The sequence below is a fragment of the Clupea harengus genome, chromosome 22 (genome assembly GCF_900700415.2).
Source record: "Clupea harengus chromosome 22, Ch_v2.0.2, whole genome shotgun sequence".
Classification (NCBI taxonomy): Eukaryota; Metazoa; Chordata; class Actinopteri; order Clupeiformes; family Clupeidae; genus Clupea; species Clupea harengus.
Genome location: NC_045173.1, coordinates 25,430,385 through 25,444,773, shown reverse-complemented (window position 1 = coordinate 25,444,773; position 14,389 = coordinate 25,430,385). Strand labels below are relative to the sequence as shown.

Genomic DNA, 14,389 nt, shown 5'->3' with positions numbered 1-14,389 from the left:
TTCCTTTTTTTGTCCTTCCCCAAAACGTAACATTCATGGTTCCCCTTAAATAGCAGTCATCAGCACTGACGCACATTTAAATGGAAAAACCCATCTCTAGTGCAAGGAGGTTAATGTTATCCCTCAGTGTAGTGTATTGTATTGTATCATATCCACCTGTATAGTTATATAGAACACCCTCTAGTACCCTTCTCAGGGGGAAGCCAGAGAACATGTAAAAGGCCTTGCTGCAGAGTACATAGGAAGTGATTTTAACAAACTGCTCAGCTTCCTGTTTTGGCACCTGCCCTCGTTTAAGATTGTGTTGCGAATAGGAAGTCTGCACAGAGACCGTTAAGCTTCAGGCCTGATGGCTCACACGGCCCCGTGACGCTTCACCCGGGATAGTTTGTTCTTTTTTCTAAGTCGGAGCCTGAAGTGACAACCAACGTGTAGGGTGACCTGCCCTGGTGATGGAGAAGAGCCCTGCCTGCTCCCCCCTCCGACCCGAAGGGGCAAGTGGCCCAGAAGTAGGGGTGGGGATGTTGGAGAACTCCACACAGGAAGAGCAGCACGGAAGGCTCTTGTTTGACGACTCTGGACTCCCCGTGCAGCTCCAGAGCAGTCTGGAGTCTCTGAGGTTGGAGAGCTCTCTGACAGACGTGACGCTCCGAATCCAAGGAGTGGACTTCCCCTGCCATCGAGTTGTGCTGGCTGCCGCCAGTCAGTACTTCAAGTGAGTCCAAACCTTCATATCTCCAAAGCTGAGAATATGTGTGTGAAATCAAGTTGGCATTGAAAGATGAATGCATATCTCCTGGCAACGATTCTGTTGTAAACAAAGTTTGAAAGAAATGCCTATTTGTCTTCTTCTGTTTGGGTGTGTGTGCATCTTCAGAGCCATGTTCTGTAGTGACCTGAGAGAGAAACATGAAGACAAAATCAATATTAAAGGGCTTGATGCAGAGACCATGGCAATCCTGCTAAATTACACCTACACAAGCAAGGCCCTCATTACTCAGCACACCGTACAGAAAATTCTGGAAGCTGCCAGCCTGTTTCAGGTGACATTATCATACATGCTTGATTTACCATTTCTATTTATTGGATTGTGCCATTGAATCTGGCTGGTTATGTTTCAAATTATTTCCAGCCGCTTGTCTGACATTCAGAATAAAATATAATAATTATGAAAGATGTGTACTTTGCAAAAGGGTTTTCTTTTTAGTCTATGACTTTTATACAGAAAAACAGGATGCAAAAGCAGTCTCAAGGCACTTAGACAGGGAAGTGAAATTGACCCTTGTTTACTTGTACACAGTTTTCCATCTGTTCTGGTCTTGTGGGTGTGAGTTCAGTGGCACCACATGTTTATAGCACATCGTAAATGTCTGGTTCCATAGGCTGGGTGTAAACATAACAGAGGCTTTTGAGTGTAAACAACACCAGACAGGTTTGTGTTTTAAGGCTTATGTGTATTATATTCAGACAAATGAGAATTTACATTACATTCGATCCAAAGAAATGCCATATTGTTTACTTTTTCATAACTTCTAACAAATGTTGTCACTGCTGATTCCTTGGATGAAATGTCACAGTAGCCTACAGTACAACTGTTTTAATATCACTATGATAATCTTGATAAATCTAAATGAGAAAATGATTGTTTCTCTCTAGTTCACTCGCATGGTAGACGCTTGTGCCAACTTCCTGAAGGAGGCCCTTCACCCAGACAACTGTGTGGGGATCCTGCACTTGGCAGACACTCACTCGCTGACCAGCCTGAAGGCATGCGTCCAGGCCTACATTATCCAAAGGTTCACCCTGGTGGTGGCCCATGACGAGTTTCTGGAGTTGGCCGAGGACGTGCTCGTGGGCCTCCTGCAGACGGACGACCTGGCCGTGTCAGAGGAGGAGCTAGTCTTCACGGTCACCATGCGCTGGGTCAGGGCGCGGGAGGCCGAGAGGGCCCCCTCCTTGCCGCGGGTGCTCAGGCATGTGCGGCTGCCCCTGCTGGACCCCTGCTACTTTGTGGAGATGGTGGAAGGAGATCCGCTGATCCGTGGGTGTGAGGCGCTGTTCCCACTGCTGCAGGAGGCGCGAGCCTATCACCTGTCTGGGAATGAGGTCAGGTTATAGTCCAATTTATGGCAATAATTATATATATTATTTGTTAACAGACTCATCATTGCACAACTCAACAATGGTGAACGGAAGCTGAGGAATTTGTGTGTTTTTGCTTTGCATATCAGAATTGTCCTTCCATTGGTCAGTACAAGTGCACTTTTGATGCAGCTTGCGTCCAAATTAGTTGGATATTCACGCCCCTTGGCTCCATATCAGGACGTACTGATTGCCTCATTGCATGTCATAATAAACGGCAGGGCTAGCCCTTTCTAATGAAGCTCCTTACTAGTCTGTGCAAAAAAAAATACTGTGAAATAATCCGGTTTCGAAATGTCATGCGTTCATCTCGGCATCTATCTCATTAGTTTTGTTGAAATGACTCACGAAGTTGTTATTGTGTAGACAATTATGCAGACTTTATGCCTCACAATGACGTTGGTAACTTGTTTGTGAAACAAAGCAGGTAGGAGTAGTCATGTTTTGAAAACACAAAAAGTTAAACAAAGTCGCGGTCATTGCTCATTTCTTCACACCTTTGCGTTAATGCTGAATAAGTCGCCAAGTGTTTATAGCCTTGAAGGGCAACACATATAAAAATGAACAGCAGGACTGACCCTTTAAAATGATAGTTGCTATTCTGTACAACAAAGTATGGTGCAGTAATCCAATTGAAACTACAGCAATGTTCAGTGTTGTTGCATTATATACTATTATACAGTTGCATTATATACTATTATACAGTTGCATTATATACTATATACAGTGTCCCACCATCATGGTTCTGATACCACCAGATTACAGGCAGTCTTGTCTATACATACCTGAACAGAATCAAAATATTTAGAGATATATGTAAATGTACAAGGTAATAGACTAACTAGACTCTCTAATAGACTAATAGGCTCATATAAAATGTATACACGTAATATTATATGAAATGATGGCAGATCTGGATAACCCTGGCTGTCATATAGCATGAATGGCTACCTCTTATAATGACCAAGATAGAAGGTCAGATGTAAAGGTAGTGAAATTATGCAAAAAAATGGCATAGGAGTTAAGGATGCTCTGTGCTTTCCATTCAATAGTGGTTACAGGGGAGCTCTGGTGTCAATGTTTCCCCAGGTTAGTGGTTACAGGGGAGCTCTGGTGTCAATGTTTCCCCAGGTTAGTGGTTACAGGGGAGCTCTTGTGTCAATGTTTCCCCAGGTTAGTGGTTACAGCGGAGCTCTTGTGTCAATGCTTCCCCAGGTTAGTGGTTACAGGGGAGCTCTGGTGTCAATGTTTCCCCAGGTTAGTGGTTACAGCGGAGCTCTGGTGTCAATGTTTCCCCAGGTTATCTCAGAGCGCACTAAGCCCAGAATGCACGAGTTCCAGTCGGAGGTGTTCATGATCATTGGGGGCTGCACCAAGGATGAGAAGTTTGTGTCTGAGGTCACGTGTCTCGATCCCCTACGGAGGAGTCGTCTGGAAGTGGCCAAACTGCCCATGACCGAGATGGAGACAGAGACTGACAATAAGAAATGGGTGGAATTTGCCTGTGTGACTTTCAGGAATGAAGTCTATATAACTGGTGAGTGAGTATTTCTGTTTCTTCTCATGTTGTACATGTGATTAGGCAATAAGGTCCAAAAGAATGGTCCATATCATGAAAAATGATGGCTAATGGCTTACTTGTTTGATAAAACACACAGCTGTTTGAGCTGCACCGATGTGATATCATATGTGAGGAGGATGTGGCAGTTTATCAGAGAATAATCATCTCACAGTCTTCTTTTCTTCTTTCTTTCACTTTATTTTCTGAACATGAATGTCAGCTGCATTAAATGTTGGAAAACATTTATAAATATACATATATATATGTATATACTGTATATGCATACACACATACACACACATATATACAGTATATATATACTATATACACTGTAAGCTGTTTCATTAATGTCTTTGTAATGCAAATGATTTATTTCGGCATTAGAAGACTCTCAATATCTACAGCAATAGTCAACCATGCTCTATGTTTTATGTCATGTTCATAACTTTGATCATCAGTTGGACCCATATAATAGGTTTTATCTGAAAGAGGATTGACAAATGGGTTGGTCTCACCCACAGGCGGGAAGGAGACTCAGCAGGAGGCGTGGAAGTACAACGCTTCCCTCAACAAATGGATACAGACTGAATACATGAGCCACGGTCGCTGGAGACACAAAATGGCAGTTGTGGGTGGAAAGGTTTACGTTTTGGGAGGTTTTGATGGAGTCCAAAGACTGAGAAGTGTGGAAGCATACGACCCCTTTCACAACTGCTGGACTGAGGTAAGGGTTTCCTGATGTGGTGGTGATAGGCTTAAGGAATTAATGAAATACAGATCCTGTGATGACTAATTGTGCTCATTATTATTACAGCCAGTTTATTTATTCTTTTATTTTTTCAGACAGCCCCGCTCACCCTCTGTGTCAGTTCCTTCTCTGCTACCAGTTATGCCAAGTGCATATATGTCATTGGAGGAGGTCCCAATGGGAAACTTGCCACAGACAGCATGCAGTGTTACAACTCGATCTCAAATGAATGGACCATCAAGAGTCCAATGCCTGTGGAGGCCAAGTGCACCAACGCCGTCACCTTCAAAGACTTCATATATGTTGTCGGTATGTTTCAGAGTCGCGACGCCAAGGCTAGGAACATAGTCCTCATTCTTGATGGGGCGACAGTGGTACAGTAGGTGGAGAAGTCGTTTAGTAATCAGCAGGTTGCTAGTCCGATTCCCTGTCGAAGTCCTTGAGCAAGACACTGAACCCCTAATTGCTCCTGATGTGCAGTGTGCCATCAGTGTAAATGTAAAATGTGTATACATTGTAAGTCGCTTTGGATAAAAGCGTCAGCTAAATGACTAAATGTAAATGTTGATGGAATCTTACCGTTTTTTTTCTCTTCTTAAGGTGGCGCTATGAAAGCACTGTATGCTTACAGCCCGAAAGAGGACTCGTGGAGCCTGATGACCACGCTGACTTGCGAGAGGGCCAGCTGCGGCATCTCAGCCTGTAACAACAAGCTCTTCATTACCGGAGGCCGAGACGACAAAAATGAGGTCATTGCCACGGTGCTGTGCTGGAACCCTCAGACTCAGCAGCTGACCGAGGAGTGCGTGCTTCCCCGCGGAGTCTCTCACCACGGCAGCGTGACCCTGAGGAAGTCCTACACTCACATACGGAGGATAACAGCCGGCCTGTCCCCTACCTAACAGGGACCTATGCACTGGGCACCGTCCCCTACTTAACAGGGACTTAGACTGAGTTGATATGTCTTTTGTTCAGGTACCGAACAGTTTATACAGGTACTGTCCTTTTTGAAAATATGAATGCCTGGGTTGCGCAACAAAAACGTAAGCCTACATGACATTTTCTGAACTTACTGAATGGCATTACTGTCTCATTTGTTACAACTTAATATCCCATGAATTTGGAACATGCTTTACGATATTACATGACATTGAGTGTTTGATCTTTGTTATTCTACTACCAAATCTCATATGGTTTGTATCATCACGCTCACGAGTCCAGTCAGTGTTGGTTTTATTTTTTTTTATTTTATGAAAAGACATATGTACAAAGAATTCTTTCTGTTTGAATCCGTAAAAATATACTACATATGCACAAACATTCGTAAATCTAATCAATAAATGCGAGCAGCATATCCACTGTGCGCGTTCCGTCCCTGATTGGAGGTTCAACAATTCAGCTGTATTCCCTTCAGTTTGTGCGAAAAAAAAAGCAGTCAAGTATGGAAAGGCGTGGCCTCGCCCCGCCGAAGCCCGCCCAGCTCTGCGGTGGCTCAGCGGTGGCTCAGCGGCGGTGCCGGCTGTGACCGTGGCTGGAGTGGGATCGGCTCTGGTGTTTGCTCCGCTGGCCGTGCTCCCTGGAGCGAGAGCGTTCCCGCCGCTCTCTGTGGTGGCTCCTGCTGCCGCTGCTGCTGTGCTCGTGCTTGCGCTTCAGGTAGTCCCGATCGCGCTCCCGCTCGCGCCCTCTGTCCCGCGAAGTAGAGCGCGAGTGGCTCCGGGACCGCCGCCTTTTGATGGCGTGGCGACTGGCCTCGCTGCTTCGGTGCTCGGCTTTGAGGTGGGGCAGGAGCGGCGACCGGTGGCTCTTGTGTTGCCGAGGTGACGGACTGTGGCTGCTGTGAGAGCTGTAGGTCCCTGAACGACTGCGTCTGCTTGGAATTCTATTGAAGTAAAGAAAGGAGAGATTGCAGATATATGTAAAACAATCATGACATTGTTTCATGAAAATCTTACTCAAAATACCATATTCAACTGCTTTGACCTAGACCTCTGCAGAGATGAGCAGATTAGAAAGACAATGTAGATACAAGGAATAGTGTGGTAAGATGAGCTCCGTGATTTGGCATGAATGGTAGTACTTACTGTCGGTGAAGGGACCGGGAACGCGACCTGGACCGTGACCGGCTGTGGTTTTGACCATTTTGAAAGGTTTCCTTCGCATCCTTATTGAGACTGAAAAGTAAAGACGACAATAGTCTGAGAAATGATTTCTTGACCAAAAGACAGATCCTTCACACAGTCCCATGCCCACACGCAACCTTTTAAAAGTACATCTTAAAAGCCTATTACCCATTTGGAGGATTTTTGGAGATTGGCTGCCTCTCCTCGGACTCCTTTTGTGGTTTGATGGGTGGAGACTTCTCTACTTTCACTTCCCTGGGTGAACCTGCATCAATTATGTACACAGCTTTGCTTAAAACCTGTTCAAAAGAAGCCGAAAGATAAGGATAAAATGAGGAAAGACGGGGAAAACTCACAAGGTTTGGAGGCAGGGGAAAACCCCCCGGCGCCTGTCAGAGCAGGGGTGCCACTGGGGTTCAGCCCCTTGGCCTTTTGTTTGGCCTCGTCCATGAGCAGCTTCTTCTTCTCCACCTCCTTCTCCAACTGATCGTAGTTTGGCTGTTAAATGTGAGGAAACAAAAGGGTGTGGGGATCCTTTAGTGCCCCTTTCTGGAGACCATGACCAAATTGTTTAGATCATTTCCCCATCTATCTCCCTAGTGCTTAAAAATAACCCAATAATGTATATGGGGTGTTTTATTCTGCTTATGCATTGGAATGTACCGCAGGCTTTACGTTACCTTCTTCCTGGAATAGAGCTTTAAGGTGCTGATGCAGATCTCTTTGAGGTCCTCCTCAGTACCCCCAAACAGAAGGAACCAGTGTGGTTTAGTGGGGAGGGGGATCTGTGAAACGGTAAGAGACACATTGACAGGAAGTGTGTAAATCTGAACTAGCACGCAAGGAAGAAATGAATCCTAAAGGAAATTGCGTCAAAGTGATTGACAAAAAAAAAAATAATGCTATAGAACAGACACCAAAAGCCCCAAAACACACACATGGTATTTAAGCCACAGAGTATATGAACAAACCTGTAGAGCTCGGGCTGCGAGGTAGATGCAGGCACAGGCAATGGTCTCTGCTTCAAATCTGACAAACACGTTCGTCCGAAGGGCATCATTCATGTAATTCCTGGGGGGAAAGGGACACACATACAGACCTACTTTGCAACACCTGCCACACTGACCTGCATATACCTCATCAGTCACTTCATTTTGGAGCCTCAAACTTTGTCCTTTATCTCTCAATAAAGATGTAGCCAGGATGGTGAAGTTCGAGAGAATTGCCCATGACCTACTGTAGTCCTAAAATCAGGACGGACATTCTAATGGTTTTAAACAGGGAACTATATTGGCAGTGTGACAACTTTTGCACTGTTCTTACCTGGAGGAACAAATTCAGTATATTGAAAGGGAGCCAATTGATCAAAACAAGTGAGCATCAGGTCAGCTGACTAACCAATATCTGTGAGTAAGTGCTCTTCACTTCAGTGATGGGGACACACTCACATTCTTTGGCAGGAATCATTATGACAAAAATAAATTCACTTAAGCAATATGTACACCATGGATAAATGACGTACCGTAAATGGCCTAATACTCATTTTGGGCATTGAACAAAAAATGACTATCAAAGGCACCCCCAAAAAAAAGCAAATCCTTGACACCCCCAGGCACATAGGCTGATGTTGCCTGGTAGCAAAGGCCCCCCCATTCAGAGAATCTCCGCTGAGAGCTCTCACTGGATTGGCCGTCTCGAAAAGGCCAGCCAATATGGAGGGGGGAATTCCTGTGGTCGTGCTGCAGGAGGAGTTCTGAAGTTTTCTCTGACACTTACCACCGTGGGCTACCCTTTAATCAAAGAGTAGAGAAAGGACAAAGTTAAAGAGAGCTCTCCGTTTACAGGGATCTATTTGTATAGAGTAATATGCAAACTCATAACCAAGGAACAAAGGCGTCAAAGCATTCATGAAGTCAGTACGGTGAGTTCATACTCGTTTGGAAAATCAATATGAGAGAGAGCGGCCAGAGCACAAACCCCTAGCTTACCTGCTTAAGTAAGTAATTCCATGTACGGTCTGTGCCAACCAACCAACCAAGTAACATGTGATACATGCTTTACAGTGTAGTGTTTCCACTAGATCCCGATGTCTTTAAGCTTGGCTCACTACACAGCAGTGCTGCTCAATCGCTCTTCCAGCTCGATCACCAACCCATCACTTATTTGGGTTGCTGAGTTTTAAGTGAGAGTGTGCTGTGAAAGTTTGATCTTGGGGTGCCATGAGAGTTTTACAAAGCCTGTTTCCTTCCAAGCTGTGCTTCCAGAGTCAAAGATAAGCAGCCCTGTGTGGCCCCTTCAATAGTAAATATATAGCTTGGTTGGCTTAGGGAGCCGATTTTATTTGGCCTGATCATCAACTGCACTTTCACAAGTCAACCTGTCATATCCACCGCCAAGCGGTCGGTCAGGTGGATAGACACAGGACCGACTAGTGGAAACACAGCAAATGGGTGCACATTTTCCACTGTCAAACTGTCTGTGACGGAGAAAAATAATTCCACACCATGTCCATAGTAAACAGGTCAACAATATAAAACGGCACGTGATTCCAGAGAACACTGTTCTTACCATGCAGTCTGGACAAGCATCTGGTTCTTCTCACACTCAAGGACTTGGAGATACATGACGATGATCTGAGAAAAACAAGAGAAATTGATGACCGTGGGTAGAGATAATAGCGGAGTGTAAGAATGCACAGAAAATGGCCGGTCGAACTCACCTTGTGTGGATGTTTGACGTGAACACAGAATCCCAGTTCCTTGAGAATGCGGCGCTCTGCTTTGATTACTTGGTTTTTGGTGTTGATGTAGTTCTGGTCAAGAACCAAGGGTGTGAATGACCTGACAATAAAAGAATGACATAGTTCAGTACATCTCACAGTGAAGCTCATCAAATACATACTGTATTCAGTGCAACTCCACTCACCGTTTCCTATCCCGGCTTGGTTTCAAATGATGAAACACATTGATCACGTCCCTCACTCGTCTGGGAGACTCCTCAATTTTCGAGGCCAAATTTATACAGGACATTGCAACAATCTGGAAGACAAGAACAAAAAGTCTTGCAAATTACCCAGTTAAAAATAACAACCGGCTTTCTAAAGGCTTCACACACTCCAAATCGGAGACGTCAATAACAGGTTAGCTAGGTATGGAGGGTAGTCAGTGATTCTGCGACCCAAATCTCTATCGGATTATACAGTGTAACGTTAAACCCCTCTGACGTACCTCGAAACTGTGCTTGATGAACGATTTCGAATAGAAGAAACGATGGAACAGCACTTGTGCGGTAGCCATGGCCACCTGATAAAGAGAACAAACAAGTTAAAACACAAACTCAAACCCGGTAGCTCGGTGTGTAATTTCGTTGCGGCCTGTTTTGTTTAACGAGCCAATGACTCATAGTGCGTCATGCTGACGTTGTATGGCTAGCTATGGTTAGCCGGTAGACAAAGACCGCCGTTTCAACCAAACCTAGCATTAGCTAACGTTAGCTAACTGATTACATAGCTAAAAATACAAAACAAATCGAATTACCAAAACGTCTACATTACTCGAAATATCACAGTTATAAGTATTAACAAGTCCATATCAAACCTGTGGTAGACGCAAAAGAATCCCAGCTGACTGAATCAACTCGCAACCCAAGATCCGAAGGTCCGTCTCGGTCTCGAGGTCGAGGCCATCGAGCATGGAGGGTGTGGAAGAAAGCCTTTCCTCTGGTACTATTGAGTTATCAATCGCAAGATATACCTCGGAGTAATGTTTATCGCCAATTAAAATACCCTCACTAAGGGAGAGGGATGGTGTGTTCAAATGAGGAGATGCTATAATGCTACTCAAAGACATCTTTAAACTCTCACTTCGGTACAGAATGTTACAGTGGCAAATCCAGTAGCGGAAATAAACTTCGGAACGTACAGCGTCATAAACGGAAATGATGTCATAATATCCGGTGAAAAAGTTTACGCGAGATTATAGGTGGTTTGAGATGGTTTTAACCAGTTTATCGATATACCTAAGAGTTAATCTTTGTTTGCTGTTGCTTTTTTCATTTTGCCCAAATAAAACAGAAAAGAAAGAGATATAAAATGGGTTGTCTCCTTTAAGTGCAGAGGGCAGAACATATGTGAGCAGACTTTCATGTCTTTCTTCATTCAGAAGGCCGGTCATGAATTTGCAATTTATGGACATAAAATTATTTTATGACTGCAATTAATATCAGGCCTAATGCACCATACTAGAGAACATGCATGGTGTCTAACTGTTTGCAAGAAAGACACCTGTATCTGTGCAGAAAATTCAAAGGATAAAAATGTTTTATAGAAGCAAATATACACACTTCTTTGTGTGACGATATGACATGTAAGCCCCAAATTCCGGCCCCTGAATTTCAGTGATCCATTAAGTATGAAATGGCATACTTTTTTAGGTTCTTCTATAGGACCAATTTTATTTTAAAACCATATTGTATTTTCAAGTAAGATATTCTGGTTAGGATAATACCTAGGGGACAGAGGTATTTAAAACATGGGCACATTTTTTTTACCAATGTTTACTTTGACATAGTTGTGAGATACCAATAGGTGCCATGGAGCCTGGAGGGAAGTGAGAAGCTGTAGACAGTGCTAAAGCTCCTGTGACAAAGCTCAGTTTAGTTATTTATGACACAGGTCCAGTAACACACTGATATCTAGTTTTTACTTTAATTTTCTAAGAATGAATTGTCTTCTGCTTTGCCAGTTCATCAACTTTGGCTTGCATTGCCACACTATTAAAGCAGTAACCCTGACAGGCTAAACCCTGCCTCGCATCTATACATCATGATCTTGGACACTTTACTCAGGTCATTCATTGCTACCTCTGGCAGGGATTATGAGATTTGCTAATTTATTCCAGACTTTTCCCCTGCCTACGCGGAACACAAAAGGTCTTCACAAAGAGCCCTTACCTTCTACCCCCTTCAGGGGTTAGGCCTCTGTCAACGTGAGCATTTGTATAGAGATGTACATGTGCTTTGTATTTGAGGGTAAAACAAAGTTCAAGTTGTTTCTCTTTGTAGATGTTTTCAAGACTTTGAAGACATACAGGAAATATGTATAATGTTGCTCAGTAATTCAGCTAGCTGTAGCAAGGGTATATTTGGCTTCTCTGGCAAAGAAAAAAAACAATCATGAAAGTCAACAAGTTCCACCACCACATAACCCGATGCACAAATAGTGCTAGGGAAGGACAGTGAATTGCTTGTTCAGCATAGCTCTCTGGGAAACCATGTAATCAAAATGTAATTTCTACTGAGACATTTGTTGCGTGGGGGCTGTTTTAGGCCAGTGGAACATCAGCTATCATCCATAGACTTTGTGCAGATGTGGCCCCTGAGATAACCCTAGCATGTGGCCTTCCACAGATAGACAGCAGATATGTATCAGCTAATTAGCTGTGTCTAATACAACAATGCACACAATCTCTCAACTGGAGAAATGTTTACGAGTCTGCTGTGATCAGGATATATTTCCCTGCTCTGCTCTCCCAGGCTACTTGAACAAAATATACACCTTTCACAAAAAGAGCACAGCTGTATTTTCCTTCACGTTGTAATGTTTTCCCAGGGCCCTGTGGCAACGAGGCGCTGCAGGAACAGACCCACAGCACTGCAGAGACTGGAGACAGCTGATAGTAAACACAGGGCTGCTGTTTGGCTCTCCCTGACCCCCTCACCGCTCACTTCGGTCCTTTACGTCTCAATGTGTAAGGCCTGAGGTCATTTTTTCCCATTCTACAATGTGGCGTCAGTGTAAGGATGCCGGGGTGTGCGCTGGGACTATTACATGGGTGGGGACAGAAGTGGAGTGTTAATAGAAAAATCCATGCCATAGTGCCCTCACTCAAACACGCAGCCTACACGCAGAGAACCACACGCAGCCACACTCGCAAAACAGCTACACATGCTACAAATGCACACAGTCTCAGGGAGTGACTTAGGGCAGAAGGTATGGGGAGACTGCCCCCGCTCTCAGCATAGATGATTTGTGAGGCATTAAGCTTTGGCTACACCCAGCCTCATTACTTCTCAGCAGGTAATAATAGCTCAAGACTAATAACCTGTCACCTACCTCTTCACCTCCCTGAGTCATTTTAACTTTTCAGTCATACATATCTGCCTCAGAGCCTGTTGTGGTTTTACCAATAAAGGGCAATGAAATTCCCAAACCTTAGTGGGAACCAGCTTGTATTTTCAAAACATATTTTCTTACAGTTTCACATCCCCCGCAAGTTCTCCATGGTGCTGAGGCCATTTGTAGCACATCAGCTCTGGTGTTGCCCCATTCATGCTGTGTGCAATCCCCCCGTCAGCCCCCAGAAGGCTAAAAAGTCTCAATATTTCCATCTCCAGATGTTTTCAATTTCCCCCTGACTTAGAGGGGAGCTCTGTTCTGAATAAACTGTAGAAGACTATGATCAGCACAAAAGAATTGTAGCTGTAATCAGCTTTACGCTATAATAAAGTGCGCTGTGTATACTGTGAATACCCACCATATCTTTTATTGTAATTCAGAATCAGTGTCTATGATATTTTAGTTTTCCATGACAACGGACTGTTCCATTGACAGTGGTTGTTTGTTTCAGGCAGGCAGAATGAGGTGTTGAATCTAGATTACATTAGCTACAACAAGTCTACTATGGGTGAGAGCCAGGGCTTAGTCCTCCTCAAGCCTTCACAACCTACGGTGACATTTTCACAGAGCAGTGAAACCAATAATAGTGTGTGTTGACCTGTTCTTGAAAATGATAATGCTCCTTCAGCAGGCCCCACAAACAATAATAAGGTTCAGTTTATACCCTCAGTTGGTATTATGTTCAACACAGACTTACAACATTGTAGCAAATTCTCTGTGTAATTTTTACAATTTGACACACCACCCATCCATGTAAGATCAGTTGTATTATCATTTTACCTTTGTATTGGGCAAGGAGAGGGATTAAATTACTTGTCATGGGTACATCATTTTAGATTCATTTTTTATCTAATAATTTTGTTAATTTCAGCTCATTTTTGCACGGATGCCAAGATAAAAACACTTCCGTCAGAAGCAACTGGTTTGAAACACAATAAATCGTGACAGTGCTGAAACATTCAACTCTCATTGAACTGACACATTGCCTGAAATGCTGGTGTGGGATTAAGGTTTTTTTTTTTTTTTTTTACTATTAAATAAATAATGCTTAGAAGTCCTAACCATACAGTAGAGTTTGTGTGGCGTCACATTGTTTGGCCGAGAGGAATATACCAGGATTAAGCATAACTTTGTCTGTCCTCTGATTACTGCGGCTTGTAACTCATGGGGTTCCAAATTGGAATTATAATATCATGGATGAGTTACTTGAATAAAGCTGGCACTGGAGGTTCCGGCTGCAGTGTCAACATTAGAAAATCTGCCAGTCACTGGGTGCGATGAGGGCCAGAGATGAAAGGGGAAATGGCACAACAGAATCATGAAAGACATCTGCTTCATGGATGAGCTTCGGAACTGCATCTGAGTGCTGAATGCATACCAGGGTGAAACATGTTGAATTATTGAAGAGACGCGTGTATTTGGGAATTAACGCTTTTTTTGTGTGACTCCAAACAAGCCATGCTTTTCAACTTAGTTGGCTAGACACAGAATAAAACATTTGATAATGTAGTCTGTGCCTCCAGCAAAACAAAACAGTCCGCAGTAGCTGATACACAGTGGCTTTCTGGATTATTCATGATTGATTTAATGCAGAAGTCATAACGTAATAAGCAACTACATTTTTAATAATATAAACAAATAAA

General features: G+C 43.6%; 2 protein-coding genes across 2 annotated transcripts; one reads left to right on the top strand and one right to left on the bottom strand.

Annotated features, from left to right (window-relative positions):
* The first annotated feature begins 72 nt into the window (after window positions 1-72).
* On the top strand, window positions 73-5,506 carry klhl6 (kelch-like family member 6). The gene is made up of 7 exons (XM_031559458.2): window positions 73-715; window positions 878-1,043; window positions 1,657-2,106; window positions 3,442-3,679; window positions 4,225-4,427; window positions 4,547-4,760; window positions 5,052-5,506. Exons 1-7 carry the CDS (start codon window positions 453-455, stop codon window positions 5,351-5,353), a joined length of 1,836 nt encoding a protein of 611 aa, XP_031415318.1. The 5' UTR covers window positions 73-452; the 3' UTR covers window positions 5,354-5,506.
* Window positions 5,507-5,678: 172 nt separating this feature from the next.
* Window positions 5,679-10,493, bottom strand: ccnl1b (cyclin L1b). Its single transcript, XM_012834255.2, has 11 exons — window positions 10,168-10,493; window positions 9,799-9,873; window positions 9,497-9,609; window positions 9,291-9,411; window positions 9,140-9,204; window positions 7,543-7,642; window positions 7,252-7,356; window positions 6,928-7,069; window positions 6,740-6,836; window positions 6,533-6,622; window positions 5,679-6,330 (listed from the first exon to the last, which is right to left on the bottom strand). The coding sequence occupies exons 1-11, from the start codon at window positions 10,417-10,419 to the stop codon at window positions 5,955-5,957; spliced, it is 1,536 nt and encodes a 511-aa protein (XP_012689709.1). The 5' UTR covers window positions 10,420-10,493; the 3' UTR covers window positions 5,679-5,954.
* Between the last annotated feature and the right edge of the window lie 3,896 nt (window positions 10,494-14,389).